At 38.2% G+C, this 22801-nt stretch overlaps 1 protein-coding gene across 4 annotated transcripts in view; it reads left to right on the forward strand.

Moving 5' to 3' along the window:
* LOC131165002 (alpha-N-acetylglucosaminidase) overlaps nucleotides 1–22801 on the forward strand; it is a 104387-nt gene that overhangs the window by 13204 nt on the left and 68382 nt on the right. For all 4 annotated transcript variants that reach the window (XM_058122600.1, XM_058122601.1, XM_058122602.1 and 1 more), the window contains exons 4-5: nucleotides 7312–7433; nucleotides 14814–14899. In XM_058122600.1, the coding sequence (XP_057978583.1) occupies nucleotides 7312–7433; nucleotides 14814–14899 (208 nt within the window). The remainder of the gene's footprint in view (nucleotides 1–7311; nucleotides 7434–14813; nucleotides 14900–22801) is intronic.

Here is a 22801-nt window from a genome sequence, read left to right on the forward strand (position 1 = left end):
GAATTTAGGTGCCCTTTGGTATTATTGTTGTTGTTGGTGTCCTGGTTTTGTTGCCAAATGGTGGTGAAATTGGAGAGCACAATCTGTTTATTACCACTGCATGCTGGCAAAAAAAATTGTGGCAGCTACTATGAAAACCTGAAAAGTGGTTTTCAAAAGTTTCCAGAGTATGGTACCGCAAGATGAACACCTGTTTGCTGCTCTACGTGTGCATCATTGATGACCACTAGCCATTGCTGTCCACCACTGCAGGCCCCTCGCCCCTATGCCACCACATTATATCCCCATCCATCAGCAGTCAGCCAACACAACCACCCTGGGATCCCTTTAGCCTGCAACTATCCTTGAAATAACTTTAAATAGACTGTGATGTTGATCATCCATGCAGCCTTGCAATGAAACTTCTTCATTTCTCATTCCTTGCCCAAAATTCTCTGTATCTGCCTGCAACCCATCCTCTTGATTTCATTTAGTTCTATCATAGAAACAGGAACAGCTTCTCAAAGTCCACAAGGAAAAATCATGGTGTTAAACTACAATGCAACCTACACACCCAATATTACTACTCATCCTTCTCCATGGCAGATGGTGATCATGAATATTTGCCGTTAGAAATCAGGCCCAAAGACCACTGAATAATTTCACTGGGTAGCCCATGGATCTTGTGGAGGGGCAGGGATGATGGAATCTCTCAAGTGGAGCAGAAAATTCAATCACATGGAGGAGAGAATGCTGAGAGTTTCAATGATCGTTTGTGCCAAGAGGAAAGTATTTCTTGGAATTTACAAAATGGAAATAAATGTAAGATGGCAATGGTTATGAAGGTTTGCCAGCGTCAATCAGCAAAGAAGGGGAAAGGTCAGAAAAATATGCTTGGAAATACTTGCATGAGTGCAAACATGCTAGGTGGCAAATTTTAGAAGTAGATGATGCTGCGAATTTTATGTTGAGGAGTCCGAAAATTGCTCAGTTTGACACAAACCAAGGAGGTAATCAGAAGGAGAAAAATTGGAGGGTGAAAGAAGAAACGATTGAAAATATTTTCTTCATTATTTTGTTCATATGTACAATCCAATATATACTACGATTACCTATTCTAAACAAGGAAACAATTTCCTACTGAATAATATCAAATCCCCCATAATTACCCACTTCCCTAATTTGTATATTATTTACAAAGATACTCGGGATTGAGATTTTAACACTCCCCCTCAAGTTGGATCATAAATATTAATCATCTCCAACTTGCAAATAAGATTATCAAAGCTCTGGCGTCCCAACCCTTTATTGAGAATATCTGCAGTTTGTTCCTTGGTTGGTACATAAGTCATACATATAATTCCTTCAATTTTTTCTTTGATAAAGTGCATGTCTACCTCCACATGTTTAGTCCTGTCATGTTGAACTGGATTAAGAGAGATGCTGATAGTTGCCTTATTGTCACTGTAGAGTTTGATAGGAAAGTTCACCGGGACCCGTAATTCCTCCAATAGTTTTCGTAACCACAATCCTTTACATATCCCTTGAGCGATTGCCCTGAATTCAGCTTCAGCACTACTACGAGCCACCACATTCTGTTTTTTGCTTCTCCAAGTTACGAGGTTTCCCCAGACAAATGTACAATATCCTGTGGTGGACCTTCTATCTTCCACTAATCCTGCCCAATCTGCATCTGTAAAGACCTCTACTTCCTTGCTTTCACATTTCTTAAAGAAGAGTCCTCTTCCCGGGGATCCCTTGAGATATCTAAGAATCTTGTATACAGCATCTAAGTGAACTTCTTTTGGTGAATGCATGTGTTGACTTACTACACTAACTGCAAATGCAATATCTGGTCTAGTATGTGATAGGTAGATCAGCTTGCCAACTAATCTCTGATACCTCTCATTTCTACTGGTTTTCCACAATCTTCAAGTCTCTTTATTGTTTCTATCGGGGTTTCGTTGGGTTTGCATCCTAGCATGCTAGTTTCAACTAGGAGGTCGGTAACATATTTTCGCTGAGAGACACTAATTCCCTTTTTCGTTCTTGCCACTTCCATGCCCAAAAAATACCGCATCTGTCCTAAGTCCTTAACTTCAAATTTAGTAGCCAGAACCTTCTTCAATCTCTCAATTTCTATAGTATCATCGCCAGTAAAGATTATATCATCAACATACACTATTAGAATTGTTCTCTTACCTCCTTCAGATTGTTGGAAGAATAGTGTATGGTCTGATTGCCCTTGTCGATACCTTTGATTCTTTAGTACCTTTGCAAATCTGTCAAACCACGCTCTAGGAGATTGTTATTTCTTTAGTTTACACACTCTATTTTCTTCACCTGTTCTACTAAATCCTGGTGGTATAGTCATGTAAACTTCCTCTTCTAATTCTCCATTTATTTAATATCAAGTTGTTGTAGTGGCCAATCTAAATTGGCTGCCAGGGACAAGAGAACCCGAACTGTATTTAAATTTGCCACTAGTGCAAATGTCTCAGTATAGTCAATGTCGTAAGTCTGTGTAAAGCCTTTTGCAACAAGTCTAGCTTTATATCTTTCAACTGTTCCATCAGATTTATATTTTACTGTGAAGACCCATTTACAACCCACTAACTTCTTTCTTTTCGGTAGATCTGTCAACTTCTAAGTTCCATTTTTTTCTAGGGCTCGCATTTCTTCCATGACTGCCTCTCTCCATTCTGGTATTTCTAGAGCTTCCTGAATGTTTTTTGGCATTTTCATCCTGTCAAGGTTAGAGACAAACACACGATATCCTGTAGACAAACTTTTATAAGACGTGTATTTCGACCAAGGGTATTGAGTACATGACCTAGTTTGTTTTCTGATTGCAATAGGTAAATTGATATCATCAGGTACAGGATTATCAGAGGAAGACTCAATTACCAGATCAGGATAAGGCAAGGGCTCATGGTTATTCGGAGCCATCACCAGTTCCAACACTCTTGGTGCCTCAGGTATGAGATTCTCCCACTCCTTTGTTTTCGGCTTTCTTAAGTAAACCAGTATGTCTGCGTTGTTTTGCTCTCCTGCATCCCCCCTTGAGGGTAAGTGTTCAGTTGTGTTTGGCAAGTCGAAAAGTAATGCAATGGGAGGCTCGATAGATGGGTCAGGGAATGGAGTAACTGGAGTAACCGGGGAGAATAACGCAGATTCAGTAGTAAAGAGATCAAAGAACCAATCTTTACTCCATTTCTCCCCCTGAAGAGAGGGTTTTGGGAAATAAGGAGTGGTTTCAAAGAAAGTGACATCAAGACTAACGAACAGTCGTTTTGAGACCGGATCGTAGCATTTGTAGCCTTTCTGGGTAGGTGAATAACCAAGGAAGATGCATTTAATGGCATGAGGATCCAATTTATCGCGATGGTGTGCATGGACATGAACAAAAGCAGTACAACCAAAAATTTTCAGTGGGAGGCTGGAAGGGAGTCGAGAGGTAGGAAAGTGCTCCTGAAATTTCTGAAGAGGGGTGACAAAAGAAAGTGCTCGACTTGGCATTCGATTAATGAGATGTGTAGCTGTTAAGATGGCATCGCCCCAAAAATAATGTTCCATGTGGGTAGTAAACATTAACGCCCGGGCTACTTCAAGTATATGTCTATTTTTTCGTTCAACAACCCCATTTTGTTGAGGGGTATCCACACAAGAACTTTGATGAACAATCCCATTATCTTGAAGTTAAGTTCCCAGGATGGTATTAAAATATTCTGTACCATTATCAGTACGTAGAATCTGAATATGAGTCTGGAACTGTGTATGAATCATGGTATGAAAATTAATGAAAATGGAGCGGACTTCAGATTTGTCTTTCAGTAAGTAGACCCAACAAAGACGAGTATGGTCATCGATAAAGGTCACAAACCATTTTGTATTGGTGTGATTTAGGGAACGTGAGGGACCCCATACATCACTGTGAAACACAGAAAATGGGCGAGATGGTTTATATATGGACGATGGAAAAGAAGTACGACGATGTTTAGCAAGCTCACATACTTCACATTGAAACTCAGAAGTCATTTTATTTGAACAAAGAGAAGGAAACAAACGTTTTAAATATTGAAAATTGGGATGACCCATCCATGAATGCCATAACAAAAGTTCACTATTTCTAGAAGTTGATGCAGAATCACAAATTGCAGTATTACATAGTTCACACTCAAACTTGCCTCCTCAAAGTAGTAGAGTCCCTCATGCGCTTTAGCAGTGCCAATTGTCTTTCCTGATGATAGGTCCTGAAAAACACAATGAGAGGAAACAAATTTAGCAGAACAATTCGAGTCTTTTGTTAATTGATTGATAGATAACAGATTGTAAGATAACTTGGGGACATGTAAGACCAATTGTAAGGTTAAGGAATCAGATATGCGAATACTTCCTTTTCTAGCAACTGGTGAGAGAGAGCCATCTGCAATTTTTACCCTCAAATTCCCGACATATGGTGAGTAGGATGAAAAATATTGATAAGACAGTCATATGATCGGATGCACCTGAATCAATTATCCATGGAGATTTGTAACAAGATGTGGTATTTAAAGCTGACAGATAATTACCTTGGTGAGCCAGGGAACCGGAGGAAGACTGACAAGATGTTTGCATTGATGAAATCATCTTATATAGCTGATCCAACTGTTCAGGACTGAATGCACTGCTGGACGGGGTATTGTTGTTCTCTCCTTGTGATCTTTCAGTTGATCCGTCAGTGCTGGCCTGGTACCCACGATTTTTTTGGTATTGTCTCGATTTCCAATCTGCCGGTTTTCCATGAATCTTCCAGCAGGTATTTTTTGAATGTCCTGTTTTTCGGCAATGTTCGCACCATAATTTACCTTTTTGCGGTCGTTGACTAGGTCACCGTGGGCCTTTTGACAAGGGCCGAGACATCCGGCCTAGTGTGCCCATCTAATTTTTGGGCGGATACAGGTACGGGGAGGTCCAGCCCAGCGGGTTCATTTTGAGGCCGCAGCATCACACGCCTCCTGTTCTCTTCCCTCCTGACCTCTGCGAAGACTTCTCGGGTTGAAGGGAGAGGTCGCCGGCCAAGGATCCATCCCCTCACGTCGTTGAGCTCTCGATTCAAGCCGGCAAAAAACTCGAAGACCCTCTCGTTTTCAAGCCTCCTTCGGTATCACGTGCTGTCGCTGGAGCACTCCTACTCCTTGTCGATGCTCAGATCGAGCTCTAACCAGAGATGAGTCATCTCCATGAAATACTCGGTAAACCCTCTCTCACCTTGTCTCATTTGCCACAATCGGGTCTTGATGTCGAAGATTTGCGAGTAGCTTTCGACATCGGAGTATGTCTCACGTATGGCTTCCCAAACTTCGTTCGCTGTTGGCAAGAACAAATAGATTTTTCCGATTGATGGTTGCATCGAGTTGACGAGCCAAGCTATGACCATGGAGTTCTCGGACCTCCATCTTTGCAAGGCTACAACATCGGAAGGGTTTGGTTTCCTCCGCTCACCGGTAAGATAACCAAGATTCCCTTTTCCCTCAATCACCAATTTCATGGACTGAGCCCATTCACAGAAATTTTTTCCGTTTAGTTTTTCCAATGAGAGTGGAAAGACTGTGTTATCCAGCGCATTCGAACCCCCACCGGATGTAGCCTCTGAGTCACCGGTGATGTTTGCAGAGGAGGTAGAGCCTCTGCTATTAGCCATCGTTTAGCTAGGTTTAAGAAAACCTAGCTCTGATACCATGAAAGAAGAAACGATTGAAAATATTTTCTTCATTATTTTGTTCATATGTACAATCCAATATATGCTACGATTACCTATTCTAAACAAGGAAACAATTTCCTACTGAATAATATCAAATCCCCCATAATTACCCACTTCCCTAATTTGTATATTATTTACAAAGATACTTGGGATTGAGATTTTAACAGAGGGACTTGGAAAAGGGATAGTGAATTTGATAGTGACTTTCTTGTGATAGTGGTTTATTGTTGGATGAGAGACAAAAATTTGGATTATGCTTCCAATTTCTATGATGTACTGTGGGTTATTTCTTATTTGCCCCCTTCTTTTTCTGAAGGTATAGATAATGTATTTATTTATTTTTTTTTTTGGGGGGGGGGGGGGGTTGTTGGGTGAGAGTTTTGGCTGTGAGTTATAAGTGTAAGAATGGGATTCTTCCTTCCCGTGTGGAGAAGATTAGTGGGCGGGTAGTTGTTGCCATAATCTTTTGGGTAGAATGTGATTGTGGTTGGCTGATCCCACAGGAAACGAAGTTCATTTAGATAGAGCTAAATGAAGTGAATAAAGGTCAGCGGGAATAAGCAGGGCTTCACTAGGGAGGGGTTTAACGAGGGATTTTCTTCAGTACGGTTCGTTAGTTCTATTTGCTGAATTTCTATTTTCTTTGTGGTTTTCTTTTTCTGTTTTTATTTTTTGTTTTCCTTACCACGAGGAGCTCTTGTCCTCTCCTAGATTGTAATTTTCTCTATACTCTTTCTTAATATCTTTTGCAATAAAAAATTATTTTATTGAAAATCCTTAAAATATGCATGTTTTCAAGATATGATCCTAAAAATAGTTTCACGAAAATGATTAATGAAATGCATTTTGAATATGAATCCAAGAACTTAACCAAACAGTCCCTTAGCTTCTAGTTTACAGTTTTTGATTTTATGTTTATTCCTGTTTTCAGATTTTTTTTTTTTTTTTTATGGTCATACCAAATGGCCAATGGCAAATCTTCCAGCTCAAATTTTGTGCCATACTAAGTGGTAACTGGTAAGTAGGTCATGGTGTCTTGGCGAAATGTCAGAGTTAAGGTACCAATGCCGTACACGGGCTAGAATTGAGAAATTCAACATCCAAAAATTCCTAGCGTATTAGCAGAATATGAGATGTGAAATATAAAAATGATTAAAATCCTCACATGCTTATATTTCTATCTTTCTACCTTTACTCTGAGTAGCTTTGCTTTGTGTCTATTTTTCTCGAAGTCTTCTCCAGTTTACTTCACATTGACTGTCATATTTCTGTTTTTTTAGCTTGTCAAAACTCTTAGCCTCAATTAAATCATGAGGCTTGAAGGCATTTCGAATAATTACATAACTTATGTTATAATGCTAATGCTTGTTTTCCTTTTCTATTTTTTCAAATTATTACTTGCTGCATAGCTTATTGAGGAGAACAATTTTAAATCGGATAATAGATTAATACTTTAACAAGGCAGAATCATAGCTTTAGAAAAATTTTGAATGTCAGATGTAGCTTTCTTAATTTTACATGATGCTGGTCAATGTTGAGGTGTTGCTATTTGTTAATGAATTAACATAGTTACACATTCTTCTTTGCAGATTCTTATGTTTGGTGGGATTGGGGTAGATGGGAAAAGGAGATAGACTGGATGGCTCTTCAGGGAATTAACCTTCCTTTGGCATTTACAGGGCAGGAAGCAATTTGGCAAAAAGTTTTCATGGTGAACAAAGAACATCATAATTATTGTAATGATACATTCAAAAATATGTGGTCTGCCTTATTAATGCCTCACCAATTTGTAAAAATGTAGTGGCCAATTCTTTGTATGCATAAGAATTGGAAGGACCATTTCATAAATTGTTTGCATAGGAGATTTTCTACCAATAGGAAGAAAAAGAAATATAAGAGATAGTGTTGAAGTAAAGCAATGCCAAAGAAAACCCAATGAAATAACAATAAATAGTAAAATCAACACTTAAGAAGGCGAAGTCTGATATTACTGTGATTATGAAGGTAAGGTATTCCAATATGACTATGCTCCACCAAAAGGCTTCCCTCTCTGGAAGGTCTACCTCTAAGTTTGCCAATCTAGAACTCCAGGGCTTACGTGCTGAATGAGGTCTAGAGCCTCTTTGAGTGGGTGGGATAACCTTCGAAAGGAGCACCTGTCTTGCCCCTAGTTTTGGCACATGATCCACCATGACTCCATTCAAAATCTGATAGGCACCCGACCTAGGGAAGAACTTGTGTAAAATCATCATTTGGGTTGTAGTTGTACTTTATATACAACATTTTCACACTTCCTAGACTAAATACATCTTCGCCAGCGAAACACATGCTCAGTATCTTCTTGCCAATCTGTTGTACTTGTCAAAAAAGCCACAGTCTCTCAGAAAAATTAATGAGTGGGGCTTTCGCTCAGTCTGAACATGAAATTGTTATAAAAATAGGGTGAGCAACCACAAGATATCACTCCTTAATTTAAGCAATCCCTTTATCTAGAGTTACCCTCACAAGACATTCAAGTAGCACACATGTCAACATCATTTCAATATGATAGTGCTATCTCAAACAAATGCCAATTTCATCTCAAAGAAGTTCCAATTTCCAACTTGGCTTACCACTTCTTAATGCAGAAATACTCTCTGGAGGTTTAGGGCCTTTCACCCCAAGGAAGACACAATCACTACTTGCTCAAATTGCACAATATCAAAGCCACAAATAGTGCACTAGGTATTTCACATAATAAAAATTTGAGAGATGCACGTACAGACAAACTGTCTTCCTTACAACGTCAATTTCCATCACATGTAAATTTCCCAACTAAAACAAAAATATGCAGCTGGGAAAACCCGGATAACATATTAGGATTCAATTGCATGCAAGTTTCTACCACTTTTCCTGTGAATACCCAAAATTATTAGATGAATAAATGAAAACTAAGAAAACCTACATTGATTATCAGCTTCTCCAATTTGTTTTAAGGTTCCTCTGAATATCTTTTTTTAATTTTCTCCATATTTTCCCTGAATTTCCATTATTTTCTGCAGAGGTTTATTTCTTTCTCTAGAAATATGGTTTACAAAAAAAATTTATTGTACCTTGTGTTATTGCTGCTATGCATGACTAGAAATGGATCAAGACAGCAGCTACTTGCCGCCAGCTGTCTGCCCAGAATCCCCTTCTAGGTTGGAAACATGGCAGGGCAGCAGCATCTGGAACAACAGCCTGCAGTGCTGCCACCTGTTTACTAAGTGCTCCTCTTGGTTTTATCATGCTCCTCTTTCTTTTTATTTTCAATTTTTGCCCCAACTCCTATATTATTATGTTTTGACACAGGCTTTTTTTATTTCCTTTCATCTAAGCCCATTCTACCACTAATGAATTGAATGAAATTTCCAATATCAATTAACTTTACTTAATTAATGCACAACATGATTAATATCAACTTATTCAATAGAAAATCAAAGCAACAACCATGCAAATATATGAAAGTAATTTAAATTTACCATGATGTTGTAGGGCTACAGATATCCAAGGCCAAAAGGAATCATCCTTGTCTTGATCTGTCTAAAGTGTGATAGGGTCACGCCCGCGGACAAGACTACACCAAGTCCTGCCCAGCCATAACAGTTTAATGTCGAACCTAGTGGTCAAGTCTTATGGCTTGAAAGCCCTTGTCCCAACTAGGATTGTATAGAGGAACCATGATTCAAATGGTAAGGGAGTTGAACTTGCATTCCACCAACATTGAGGGTAACTCTCACCCCCACAGTACAATCCTCTTGTTAGAGTATGCCTTCCCACTAGCTGGAGCTAAGGGAATTGACACTATACACCACTCTATTAAGGCATATGAAGTACTATCATCTCTCGATAGTCCAATCAGGTTTGAGATGACACCGCCCAATAGTATAACCGATGGCCAATAGGGGTGAACATCACAACCTCCGAGTTTAGAGTATTGCACGACCTTATTCTCAAATGGATCATCCATGGGGCTCCCAATCCCACACTGAAGCCTAGGAGACCCCTTGAGGATGCCAAGAGCCCGCTCCTGAGCTCTTCAGGGTGCTCACTTAGTATGCAATAGGATACCAGGGGAGGTAGGCTGCTCACCTGGTGGTCCCCCAAGAGTAATGTCTCGAAAGCATTCTCGTTTATATACAAGTAACCAATCAAGGATCTAACGATCCTACATCTTAGTACGAGAACTCCACCATAAAGATTGTCGGGATCCACCTCAATGTCATAGTGACAAGCTGAATTCATCCCCATGACATCTCCATCGTCAAATCAATGTTAAAAAAGCTCCCTCCATGGCAAAACAACTAGCCAAAACTATGTGCCACAGTTACAAGAATTATAAGACCATGACTTTTTCCCCCAATACATCTTATCAAAATCCTCTTTGATTAACATCCAAATCTAACTTCCAGTAACATTCCCATAAACTTAATAAGAGGCTTTAGAGCTACCCAACTCTAAAAGATCCAACTAGTTGAAACACTTGAACTCATTCCTGATTCCACAATAGTCCTAAACCCAATTTGATCCAAAGATGCTCATGAAACACATCTGTGAGCACAAAGTCCTCATCAGAATTAAGATCAAAACCAATATTCAGCTTCATTTAATAACCATATTCTGATATTAGATTCCTCCCATGACTTCACACATCCAAGACCATAGCTCAACCATAAGATGTTTGACAAACAACAAACCACCAATTCCGACCAGTCCCAAAGATAGCAACCACACTTTCGAAAAATCTAACTCATTAGTCCTTGATACGGATTTCATCCTTGTTTCTCAAAACTTAGACTCTCACCAGAGTGAAGAAGATTTGTCAATCGATTCACATATGCAAAATACTTCCTAGAGCCAAATTCACTCTGAAACCAGTTGAGACTCATCTCAATGAGCTCAAGGAACATCCTACACAAAATCCTATTCCAGTCATGATTCCCTTATAACCCAATTTTGACACTCTAATCTAATACCAATCTTTTGGAGGTTGATGCCAACTTCCTTTCAGCGGCAAAGAGTCCCATCCTAAAACCCTTATCTATCCACATATCATACTGATGACTTCTCTGTCGTCCTCACTACCTTCTCACTGCCAGTAGAGGAGGTTTTGACATCCAAATACATCACCAAGGCTCAATTCCAACCTTGCACTTCAAGGAGAATTCACATCCCAAGGCTCTCTAAGTTTGATAGTACCCCATATTCGTGGGTATCCAACCTGGCAAACATCAAAACTAAATACCAACATGCCGTTCCAAAGATGAGTACCCACGCTGGAGTCTCACAAGACTAAACTCCAAGAATGAGTCCCTATCCTAGAGTCTCTTCAAAAATGATTGATCTCACAACCAGGGGTTACCATGTCCAGCAAGACAACCAAGCTCATTTATGACATTCAGTTTTGAAAGTGAGTACCCACCTTGGAATCTCACAAAATCCGACCGATCTCAAAATCAAGGGTTCATGTCTCAAGTTACCCAAAGTTCACAAAGCATACCTGATTTCTTTGTGAATCCCATGATTTCCAAAGTTGGTCATCTAGCCTTAATTTTAACCATAAGATAAAACTAGAGCTTCCTCAAGTCCTCCAAACTTGATAACTCGGGTCACACTTCAACTGACAATGCTCAATATTGTTACCAATCTTCTGTGCCTCTGACATCCAAATCTCATTCCAAATAGATGATCAATAACCATATTACCTTGTCCTTTGATGAGCTAGTCTTAACCGTGGTCCGTTGTGGTTAACTTTATGATATCGTTGCCCTCTGGTTTTCTCATGCTCAAACTTAAGTTTTCATTTTAATGGCTTGCCCTTTGGCTTAATTGTGTAGGACAGACCTACACAACCACAACAAAAAGAAAGTCCCTTTAGCCACAACGTCTCATGTGGCCATTGGTAACATGGCTCAAATGCCCTCTGGCAAGTCACGTCCCAATGCCTGTTGGCATGGGTAACGATAGAGTTGAAAGGCCAATGACGCAAAAGTGCTCCTTCATCAATCCCGCAAATGCGATCTCATTGCCTTTTCATCATAACTCAAATTATAAGAACATCTTAGGATTGCAACGAAGTCCTTTGAGCAAGATTCATGATTCCCTTTGAGTCCATGCCTCATTGGGTATTTGTTACTATTGTGACCAACACAGACCCGGACTTGTGCGCCTCGAGGACTCTCTATCCACAATTTTCACAATTCATTCTTTTTCATAGATCCAAGAATGTAACCTCTCTCTATAGGTTTGAACTTCACAAGTTCGATGAAAGACACCCTGGGCCAACCTCCTATAATTGTTCTCTTCCATAAGATCCAAGAATATCATCTTGGCTTATGGAACGAGGACACCACAAAGTCTCAAGGTATAGACATCTGAGCTCTAATTCCAAGAGCTCCCACAGTGTGACCTCAATATTGACCTTTAGGGCATGAGGTATTCTCATATTAGTTTCGACAAATTAACCCTCATCCCTTGTCTAGGGTACAAGGCACAATCAAGCATCTTGATTTTAACAAGATAGTCAATTGAAGGCCAACTCCTGCCTCACCAATCGCACCGAGTCACATGTCAAGAGGGATGAGAGAGACCAACACCTACCCAAAGGTAACTTGACCCCCCCAAACTTAATGTCACAAACCAAATTCCCCAATTGAGTTGATGTCCAAGTATTAATCTTATTTTTGTTCTCAAATCAGAGACCCACTCTGATACCACTACTCATGGGACTACAAATCTCCAAGGCCACAAGGAATCACCCTTTCCTTGATCTACCTAAAGTGTGATGGAGTCATGCCCGTGGGGCGGCAAGACTCCATCAAGTCCTCTAGTCGTACTCATCCTCATCCACGAAAACACTCTAATGTCAACCTAGTGGTTAAGTCTCCTGGCTTGAAAGCTCTTGTTGCAACTAAGATCATCATAAAGGAACCATGATTCGAACGGTAAGGGAGTTGAACTAACATTCCACTAGCATTGAGGGTAACTCTCATCCCTAGAGTACAATCCTTTTGTCAGAGTACCTATCACTTGCCACCCAATAGTCCAATTGGGTTTGAGATGACACCGTCGAACAGTATGCCGATGGGCAATAGGGGTGAACATCATAACCTACGGCCTGAGAGTACTTTGTGACCTCATTCTCAAATGGATCTTCCATAGGGCTCCCAATCCCACACTGAAGCCCAGGATACCCCTCATGGATGTCGAGAGCCCACATCTAAGCTTTGCTTAGGGTGCTTACTTAGTAGGCAATAGGATATTGGGGGAGGAAGGCCACTCACCTTGTGTTCCTCAAGAATTTATCGAAAGCATTCTCCATTCACATACATGTATTTAACTAGTGATTTAATGATCATACATCTTAACTCGAGAAGACCAATATAAAGATTGTTTGGATCGACCATACATCATAATGACAGTTATCCATCCCTAGGACATCTCCATAGTCAAATCCATGTCACCAAAAGTTCCTTCCAAGGTAGAACAACAAGATTAAACCATGTGTCACAGTTACAAGAATTGTAAGTCCATGACACATGCTTAAAGGGTATGGTTATCAACTTATCACAGCACCGCCTCCTTGGGGGTTCTGCTTTTAATCTAGTTGATTATGTTTGGAGAATCACTTTTACTAGTTTAGAAGTAAAATTTTCTTTGTTGTCTCTAATACTTTCAAGAAGTGCTAAAATATTCTGTCTGCAAGAATCCACCATCAGCAAGGAAGACAAGACACTTGATCCATCAAAATCCTAACATACTAAAAAATAAAAAAAGGTGTCCCTGAGCCACAAGGCTACTCACTTTGTGAGGCTAAGGGGAGGGCGTCATAGTGTATGCAGCCTTATCCCTGTTTTATGCAAAGAAGCTGTTCCCTTGGACATGAACCCATGACCAATCGGTCACAAAGGAGCAACCATTCCATTGATCCAAGGTCCGCCAAATTGCTCCTAATAGATTCCCTTACCCAAATTTGCTTGTTCTTCAATCCTCCTCCACCCCCGTGCACGCATGCATGATACATTTTAAACAAACTTGGGTTTAGCAACCCACTATATCTTATGATGCTAGCATTGCTCCAGTGACAGTCTAAGTTTGTAAACTTTTCATTTAAAAGGCAGTATAAAATTACTTTTAAGTTTGTGATAGTTTACACTGACAAGTGAAGTGTTTCAGAGATTGATATACATTGTTGCCCCCACCCCCCTGCCATGCCTCTCTAACACTTTTTTGATCGAAAAAGAAGAAATTTTACTAAGGAGAACAAGAAGTACAACAAGCATAAGAATCCTCCTTAAAATATAAAAGAACAAAAAACTAGAAAATCTAAAGAAATCAAAATAGCACTGCCATCCAATCACGCTATAAATCAGAAAAAGAAACCCCTGTGGAACATCCTGCTGCAAAAGCCCACAGGCAGGCCAGATACTGAATCCTATCCTAAAGAATAATCAAAGGCATCCACTTGCCCATAATACGAGCATTCTGTCCCTCCCAAAGAAACTGAAAAAATTGTACACCTCCACAATGCCAAACCATCTTTACCCGTCCCCAAACATGAAAATGATATAGCCAAAAAATCCTCTCCAGATATGCCCAACTTTCTCCAAATAAGCAAAAAAATTGTTCCACACCGTGAAAAGGAGGCCCCCTCTCTAACATTGTCACATGTTATTACAGCATTGCTCTTTTAGAGGTTGGGGTTTGCATGAAATCGGTACTGGTTTGTCCATGGATGTGTGATTGAGCAGATGCTTTATGACCTGGTTCTTTTTTAGGGTGTGAATGAAATAGATAATGGAGTGTGGCATATGATTGATTGTTATATTATCATGTTCTGATATAATTTAAGCTTGTTAAATAGTCCATGATCTTTATTCAAACGTGTTTTAGCTATGCTATTTTGCTTGCATGAGTTTTTTAAGATAAGAACATCTTCGTGATCCAAGCAATAATTTTATCTGGTCTAAATAAGTTATACAGATCCACCTTTATTCAGTTATGAGTTGCAGCTTTGACAGCGTACTGTGCTTACATGGTTTCAGTTTGTCTTTCAAATTGTTCTTGGTGACAGGGCTTCAATATTAGTATCGAAGAGTTGAATGATTTCTTTGGTGGACCTGCTTTCCTTGCTTGGGCTCGCATGGGAAATTTACATGGGTAGGTAGAAGTAATTTGTATCCTTCTAAAGAATGGTAGAAGAATGGTTTTGTAAAGTTAATATTCCTAACATTTAGATCTGTAACTCCACTATTCTAATCATGTTTCAAATATCTTGTAAAATTATGCTAGGAGGCAATGAGTTACCATTGCTTTAAGGATTGCTTGTGCACTGCTATATTCATGGGGTTGTTGTGTAGGATGCGAAGCTGGCCATTGTATGGATCGATTTGATTCTATTTGAGAAGCTAAAGAATAGGGTCAAAGTTTTGTTGGGCCTTAAGACCATCGATGTTTAATTATTTAGAATTGTATTAGTGGTTTTTAATTTAAATAGGTCTGTTTTAGGATTTTGGATGTAATTTCTTTAATTTTGGTTTTCAATAATATTTGTACATTGAAATGCTGTTAATTAGGTTGGTTTTTTTGAGTTAATGGAATAAATCTGTTTTTTTCTTCAAATCTTCCTCTCTCCTCCAGGTTCTCTCTCTCCTTTCTCTATCTTCTTCCCACTCTTTGGCTATCTAGTTTGCAAGCTGTAACTACTATGGGTATTCCTATCCAGAGCTCCTCCATTTGGAGCAATACAACATGGCTGTAGCCACTTACATTAGTAGATTCATTCATTTGTCCGCTTGTTAGATATGGAATGGAAAGAGGATGTCATGTTTGCTTGCTTCCCAAGTTGTTGTGTGTTTTGTATTATAATTGGAGATGCAGTTCAGGTTGCCACTTAGAGGAGGATGTGCATCATAATTCTCTTAGAGCTCAGTTGTGTAAGGGTATTCAAGTAACTACTTCATGGATGAATCAAAACCATTATGGGTGAATTCTAAGGTTGACTGCAATTTAAGTGTTTTGGGCCAAGATTTTGGGCATTGAACTCCATAGTGTCCTAATCAAGTCATCCACATTGTCCTAATCAAGTCATTGCAATTGCAGACAAAGGAGTGATGGTGAACATCAAGTAATTGAAGCTGAGAAAAAATGGCAATGTGGGAGATAAAGATTATCTAGTACATCAACTTGTACTCTCTTTTAACAAAGGTTGAAGGAGATGATGATCGAAGGAGAACCCGATTTTTTTAGACTTAGATAATTACTTTTTATTAGCTTTGTACTATGATATTGATCTTTGTAATTGTATGAATGTATTGTTTGAGGAATCTGTTTTTATTTTTATTTTTATTTTTTATAAAAAAAAATAACGAATAAGAAAAGGAGTGAAAAACATGAAGTCAGCAATGCCATCCAATCCCTCAGGAAGTCTTGAAAATAAATCCTCTTGAAACTCCTAGAGGATAAAGCCCAAAGCAATGCCATAAACCCAATTCTATCCCAAGAAATGATAAAAGTCAAGAGCATCCATTGAAAATGTGTGCATTCCTTTCCTACCAAATGCCACAAAAATACAAAAACATAAAAATCTGAAGCTGTGAGGAAGTTGATTTTGAAGGTTGTTAAAGCTTGATATATGTTGTTGGCCCACAATCTAACAACTTAAGCTTTTAGTTAAAGTTGTATTCTAACATGGTTCTAGAGTTGGTTACGAGGAGGTCCTGGGTTCTAGACTTCTAGTTTTGTTGCCCATGTTTATTGTGTGGTGTTTGAAAAATTATTAAAATCCCTATAATAATCTCTCCATATGCTGTTGGGCTGCACGTGCAAGGGAGTGTTAAAGCTTGATATACATTGCTGGCCCACAACTTAACAGCTTAAGCTTTTAGGTAAAGTGGTTTCCTAACAGTGGTCAAACCACATCCTAATTTGTACATGATAAGTTTGGCTGAAAAATACCAACTTTAAGATTCATGATTGTTGTTTACTTACTATTAATGGTTATTTGAGTCATTTAGCATTATTAGTGTGTTAGTGTTATGTTAATAGGAGTGTTAGTGACGGTATTATGGTCATTAGAATGTACTTGATTTATATTATAAATAGAAGGAGAGAACTATTGTTGTGTTATGTCTTCCTTTCCACCCCAAATTTTATCACGGTATGACATATCAGAGCAAGATCCAGCCTAAATCCTATTACCACCATCAAACCAAATCCTAAACCTTACCACCAAACCAAACCATGCTCTAGGAGACTGTTTTAAACCATATAATATCGTCTTGAGCTGACACACTAAGCCTGATTCCTCCTAAGCAACAACCCAAGTGGTTGCTCCATATAGACCTCCTCCTAACGATCCATGCAAGAAAACATTCTTCACATCTAACTGATGTAGAGGCCAGTGACAGGTGATGGCTAAGGAAATGAACAAATGTATTGAGGTAGGTTTGGCAGCCAGGGAAAAAGTGTCTGCATAATCCAAACCATACACCTAAGTATATTCCTCAGCAATAAAATGTGCCTTTTGACAAGCCATAGAATCATAGGAATTGATTTTCATGGTATATATCCAGCGACAACCAACCACAAATTTGTTAGAAGGAAGAGATACCAATTCTAAAGTATCATTGTCCTGTAATGCTCTCATTTCTTCAACCATTGCATTCCTCTGCCCAGAGTCAGCTAAGGCTTTGAAAATAGATATAGGATGGGCAATAGAGGATGGAGTGGTAACAAAATAATAATACGAGGGTGACAAGAAGGCATAGCAAACAAAGTTGGATATGGGATGTTGATATTTATTTAGGATGTTTCAAATTAAAAAAAAAAAACTATCTATTTAATGAATATTATATGACAATCGTTCGTTTTATTTTAATTAAATATACGTTAAATTTTAATATATTAATTAGTTTTAATGTTTTAAAATATTAACTACTACTTTAATGGTTTCGTATTTATGATGCTGGAAGTTACACTTAATTTTACCCTATATAGACTGTGTTCCAGCTTCATTTCAAGATACGTTTTTTTTCTTCAAAACAACTCTATATTCTACTCTCTTTTGAGATTTATATTTTATTGGGTAATTAAATGACATTACATCTCCTAAAGCTCTGGTGTTTGTGAGTGCACACAAAACCAAGCCAGTTGAGTAATCCTGGAGGTTGTGCGTGCAGTGACTATATGCACCGAGAAATGTTCTCTGTAGGTGCGAAATCGGTTTTAAAGACAGTGGTCCTTCCACACCTTAGCTTCGGATAAGCATTTGTATTTCTATTACTAAATATTTTTCCTTCTATTATATTTTCCAACAATCTTAAAGCTCATAAGGCAGCCAGAGGTGAGCATTGTTCGCCAAAATATAACCCACCTTATGATCATAAGATGTGATGCAACAAAAGGCGAGCACTACTCACCAAAATATGATCCATCTGATGAGTACATATCACAAGGCCCAAAAATGTCTATCTAATAAGCATAACTCATGAGGCAACCAAGGTAAGCACTGCTCACCAAAATACAACCCACTTAATAAGCATAGCTCGTGAGGCAACAAGAAACGAGTACAAGCTCACCAAAATATTATGTATCTGATAAACGCTACTCATAAGGCTAAAAAATGTCTAGTTGATAAAATAACTACTCAGCATATGGAATCTACTTGGTCAAAAAATTGCTCAGCAAATAAAAGAGCTGCTCAGTAGATAAAAGAACTGCTCAGCAGATAGAATTTGCTCAGCTAAAGAATTGCTCAGCAAATAAAAGAATTGCATAGTAGATAGAATTTTCTTTTGTTAAAAAACTGCTTAGCAGATAGTATCTGATCAGCCAAAGAACTACTTAGTAGATAGAATCTGCTCGATCAAAGAACTATCCAACAGATAAAAGAGTTGTTCGGCAGATAAATTCTACTCGGCCAAAGAACTGCGTAGCAAATAGAATTTGATCAGTCAAAAAACCGCTCAGCAAATAGAATTACTTAGCAATAGAATTTGCTCAGCCAAAGAACTGCTAAGCAAATAAAAGAATTGCTTAGCAGATATAATCTGCTTGGTCAAAGAACTGCTCATCAAATAAAAGAGTTACTCAGTAGATAGGATCTACTTGGCCAAAGAACTGCTTAGTAGATAAAATAGCTGCTCAGCAGATAAAATCTGCTCAGTCCAAGAATTGCTCAGCAAATAGAATTTGCTCGGTCAAAGAATTACTTAGTAGATAAAAAAGCTACTCAGCAAATATAATCTACTCAGCCAAAGAACTTCTCAGCAAATAGAATCTGTTTAGTCAAAGAACTGATCAGTAGATAAAAGTGCTTCTCGGTGGATAGAATTGCTCGACTAAAGAATTGCTCAGCAGATAAAAAAATTGCTTAGCAGATAGAGTGTACTTAATCAAAGAACTGCTCAGCAAATATAATCTACTCTGTCAAAGAACTGCTCAGTAAATAAAATCTGCTTGGTTAAAGAATTGCTTAGCAAATAAAAGAACTGCTCAGCAGATAGAATCTGTTTGGTCAAAGAATTGCTTAGCAAGTAAAAGAGATGATCAGCAAATAGAATCTGTTCGACCAAAAAAACTGCTCAGCAAATAGAATTTGTTTGATCAAAGAATTGCTTTGTAGATAAAAGAGTTGTTCAACAGAGAATCGCTCAACAAATAAAGAACTGCTAAGCAAAAAAAATCATTAATTAGGCCAAAAGGTTTGCTCGGATGAAGAAAGGGCAAGATTGCTTAACCAAGAACCAATCAGCAAACATGGTCTCTTTACTTTATTTTAAATATATATAATATACATATATATATATATATATATATATATATTAAAAGGATCTGCTTTAAAACCCAACTTGGTGGCTCGGATTAGCCATTATAACAACAAAACGGCTTGGATTGAGCCACATTTTATCTGCTCAGTCAAAGAACTGCTTATCAAATAAAAGAGTTAATTAGTAGATAGGATCTACTTGGTCAAAGAACTGCTTAGCAAATAAAAGAGCTGCTCAACAGATAAAATCAACTCAGTCAAAGAATTGCTCAGAAAATAGAATTTGTTTGGTCAAAGAATTACTCAGTAGATAAAAAAGCTACTCAGCAGATAGAAGCTGCTTGGCCAAATAACTTCTCAGCAGATAGAAGATGCTTAGTCAAAGAACTGCTCTGCAGATAAAAGAGCTTCTCAGCAGATAGAATTGCTTGATTAAAGAATTGCTCAGTAGATAAAAGAATTGCTTAGCAGATAGAATCTGTTTGATAAAAAAACTGCTCAGAAGATGGAATCTACTCTGTCAAAGAACTGCTCAGCAGATAGAATCTTCTTGGTCAAATAACTACTCAGCAGATAAAAGAGATGATCAACAAATAGAATTTGTTTGGCAAAAAAACTGCTTAGTAAATATAGTTTTTTCGATCAAAGAATTGCTTAGCAGATAAAAGAGTTACTTAGCAGATAGAGTCTGCTCGGCCAAAGAATTTTTCAGCAGATAAAGAACTGCTAAGCGGAAAAAAAATCATTAATTAGGCCAGAAGGCAGAAGGTTACTCAGATCAAGAAAGGGCAAGATTGCTTAACCAAGAACCAATCGGCAAACATGGTCTCCTTACTTTATTTTAAATATATATATATATATATATAAGTATATATGTATGTATGTATGTATGTATGTATTAAAAGGATCGACTTAAAACCTAACTTGGTGGCTTGGATGAGCCATTATAACAACAAAACGACTTGGTTTGAGCCACATTTATTCATGTCGATGCGGAAACTCAGTAGAATGGCTCGAATTGAATTGCATTCACTTAACTCAATTCAACTGCTGAATCGAATGGCTGGATTGAGCCACATTCATTCTTGCCAGCTAAATGGCTCAGATTGAGTCACTGTGACTCACGCCAATGCGGCAGCTCAACACAAAACGGCTTGGATTGAGTCATATTCACCTACATTGGCTCGACCGTTAAACCAAACGACTCAAATTGAGCTGTATTCACTCTTGCTAGCTCGACAACTCAACAAAGTGGCTTGGATTGAGCCACATTTCTTCATGTTGATGCAGTAGCTCAGCAAAATGGCTCGGGTTAAGCCATATTCATTCTTTCCAGCTCAACAAAACGACTCAGATTGAGTCGCCTTAACTCATGCAGGCTTGAAAACCCATATAATGATACTAAATGAGCCACATCTAGAGGATATCGGCTCAGTGACTCAGATTGAGCTACATCAATACGTGTCGGCTCAACAACCCATATACTAACTCGATTTGAGACGTGTACACCAAACGTGGCTCGATTGTTCATGATTCGGCGTGGATTGAGCCTAAAGTTAACTCAAGACCTTTAAATTTAGGTTTTGATTGAGCCTCACCAAAAAACTAGTGTGGGACTCCTTCAACAGCTTGAGGCTTATTTTCTAGCTTGGATTTTGTGCGATTCAATTAAGCCATTTTTGAAGAAGAATTGTTCGAATTTTTTTGACTTCAATGAAACTGGATTAAGTAAATAATATGGACCACTCTCAAGCCAAAGAAAGTAATTCTAAAGCTTGAAAGTGGGGGGGGGGGGGGGTTGAATTGCAAAGATTAAAGAGAAAGAACCTGCATCGAGGGACAATACGAGTTAGTGGCAACAAATATGACATCTAAATCAATTCAACCCAATAAATACCCACAAGTCAAACCACTCCCACAGTCCCAATAATTTCTCATTTATGAAGAAATCAATAAGGGTATTCCTCAAACACCCATAAAAGGGACTCCATAAGAGAGGTCAAGGTATCTCATTCTTACCTATTCTTTTATTGTTGCAATAATTCAATCCTTCCATATTCCCTAACTTAGGCATCGAGGGTGATCTCCCAGAGTATACCTCAGGTCCTCTAAGCCCCCTTTTCTTGATTCTTAACAAGTGGTCGAGGTTGTAGTTGATTCAGTTAACCCGATCAATTTTTTGCTACAACGTTCTCAAAAATTATTATGAAATGTGCATAATAATAAAAAAGGAAAAAGGACATTGACCTTCCTTGAGGTTTAGTAAAAAGACATTGATTTCTCCTAAGGTTTCAAAAATCTCAAAAACCTCCCTTGAGGTTTCAAGAATTATCTATTTTAGATAGAAAAAATATGCATAGATTGAATTTTTTTTTTTTAAACCTACAATTTCTTTTACCATGGCTACTCGACAGAATGTTATGGAGAGCTCTTATCTTTTTATGGGGAAATTGGGTTGAAATCTTCAGGTTAACTAGATAATGGTATGGATTAAGGTTGATAACTTGAGAGTCCAAGAAACCATATGTTATTCTTTAGCCATCATGGACTTTGCATTTGCTGATTCTAATTTCATGGTGTTTCTTGTAGATTATACTTAATATAGAATTTAAAATTTTGTTAAATTTTCAATACTTTTAGAAGTTTGAATGTAGGTTTGACCAATACAAGGTAGGGTTGCTGCAGTGTGTTGTGTGTAGTGTGAGATAAGGTTTGAATTTCTTCAACTCATGGAGTAAATTTATTTTTTGTTTTGTACTTACGGAGCTAAGGATCAGACCGTGTCCTATAGTTCTCTTGGATTTATCATAACAATAGTGTTTTGAGTGAAATGATTTGTCATTTTGTGCGTGGATTTTTGTTCTCTTGGATTTGTCTCAACTTATCGAAAATTTCTGCAATAAGAGATGTATGAGACGTTTCTATTATTTTCTGTTGTTTTCTAGTAGATATTATTTTAATATCTTATTCTATTTCACTACATAAAAAGGCATCCTGGTGCACAAAGCTCCCGCGTATGCGGGGTCCAGGGGAGGGCAGACCACTTTGGGTCTATAGTACACAGCCTTACCTTGCTTTTTAGCAAGAGGTTGTTTCCATGCCTCGAACCCGTGACCTCCAGGTCACACGATTATGTGATGTTTGTAAGACATGTAAATTTATTATCTTTAATTGTGGGGGTTAAAATGTTTTGATATTCTATTCATGTATGTGAAATAGATGGTGGTGCATAAATATGCAATTAAATTAATATAATCAATAATTATTATTAATGGTTTTTGCAAAACATGATG

This window comes from Malania oleifera, chromosome 9, assembly GCF_029873635.1.
Source record: "Malania oleifera isolate guangnan ecotype guangnan chromosome 9, ASM2987363v1, whole genome shotgun sequence".
Classification (NCBI taxonomy): Eukaryota; Viridiplantae; Streptophyta; class Magnoliopsida; order Santalales; family Ximeniaceae; genus Malania; species Malania oleifera.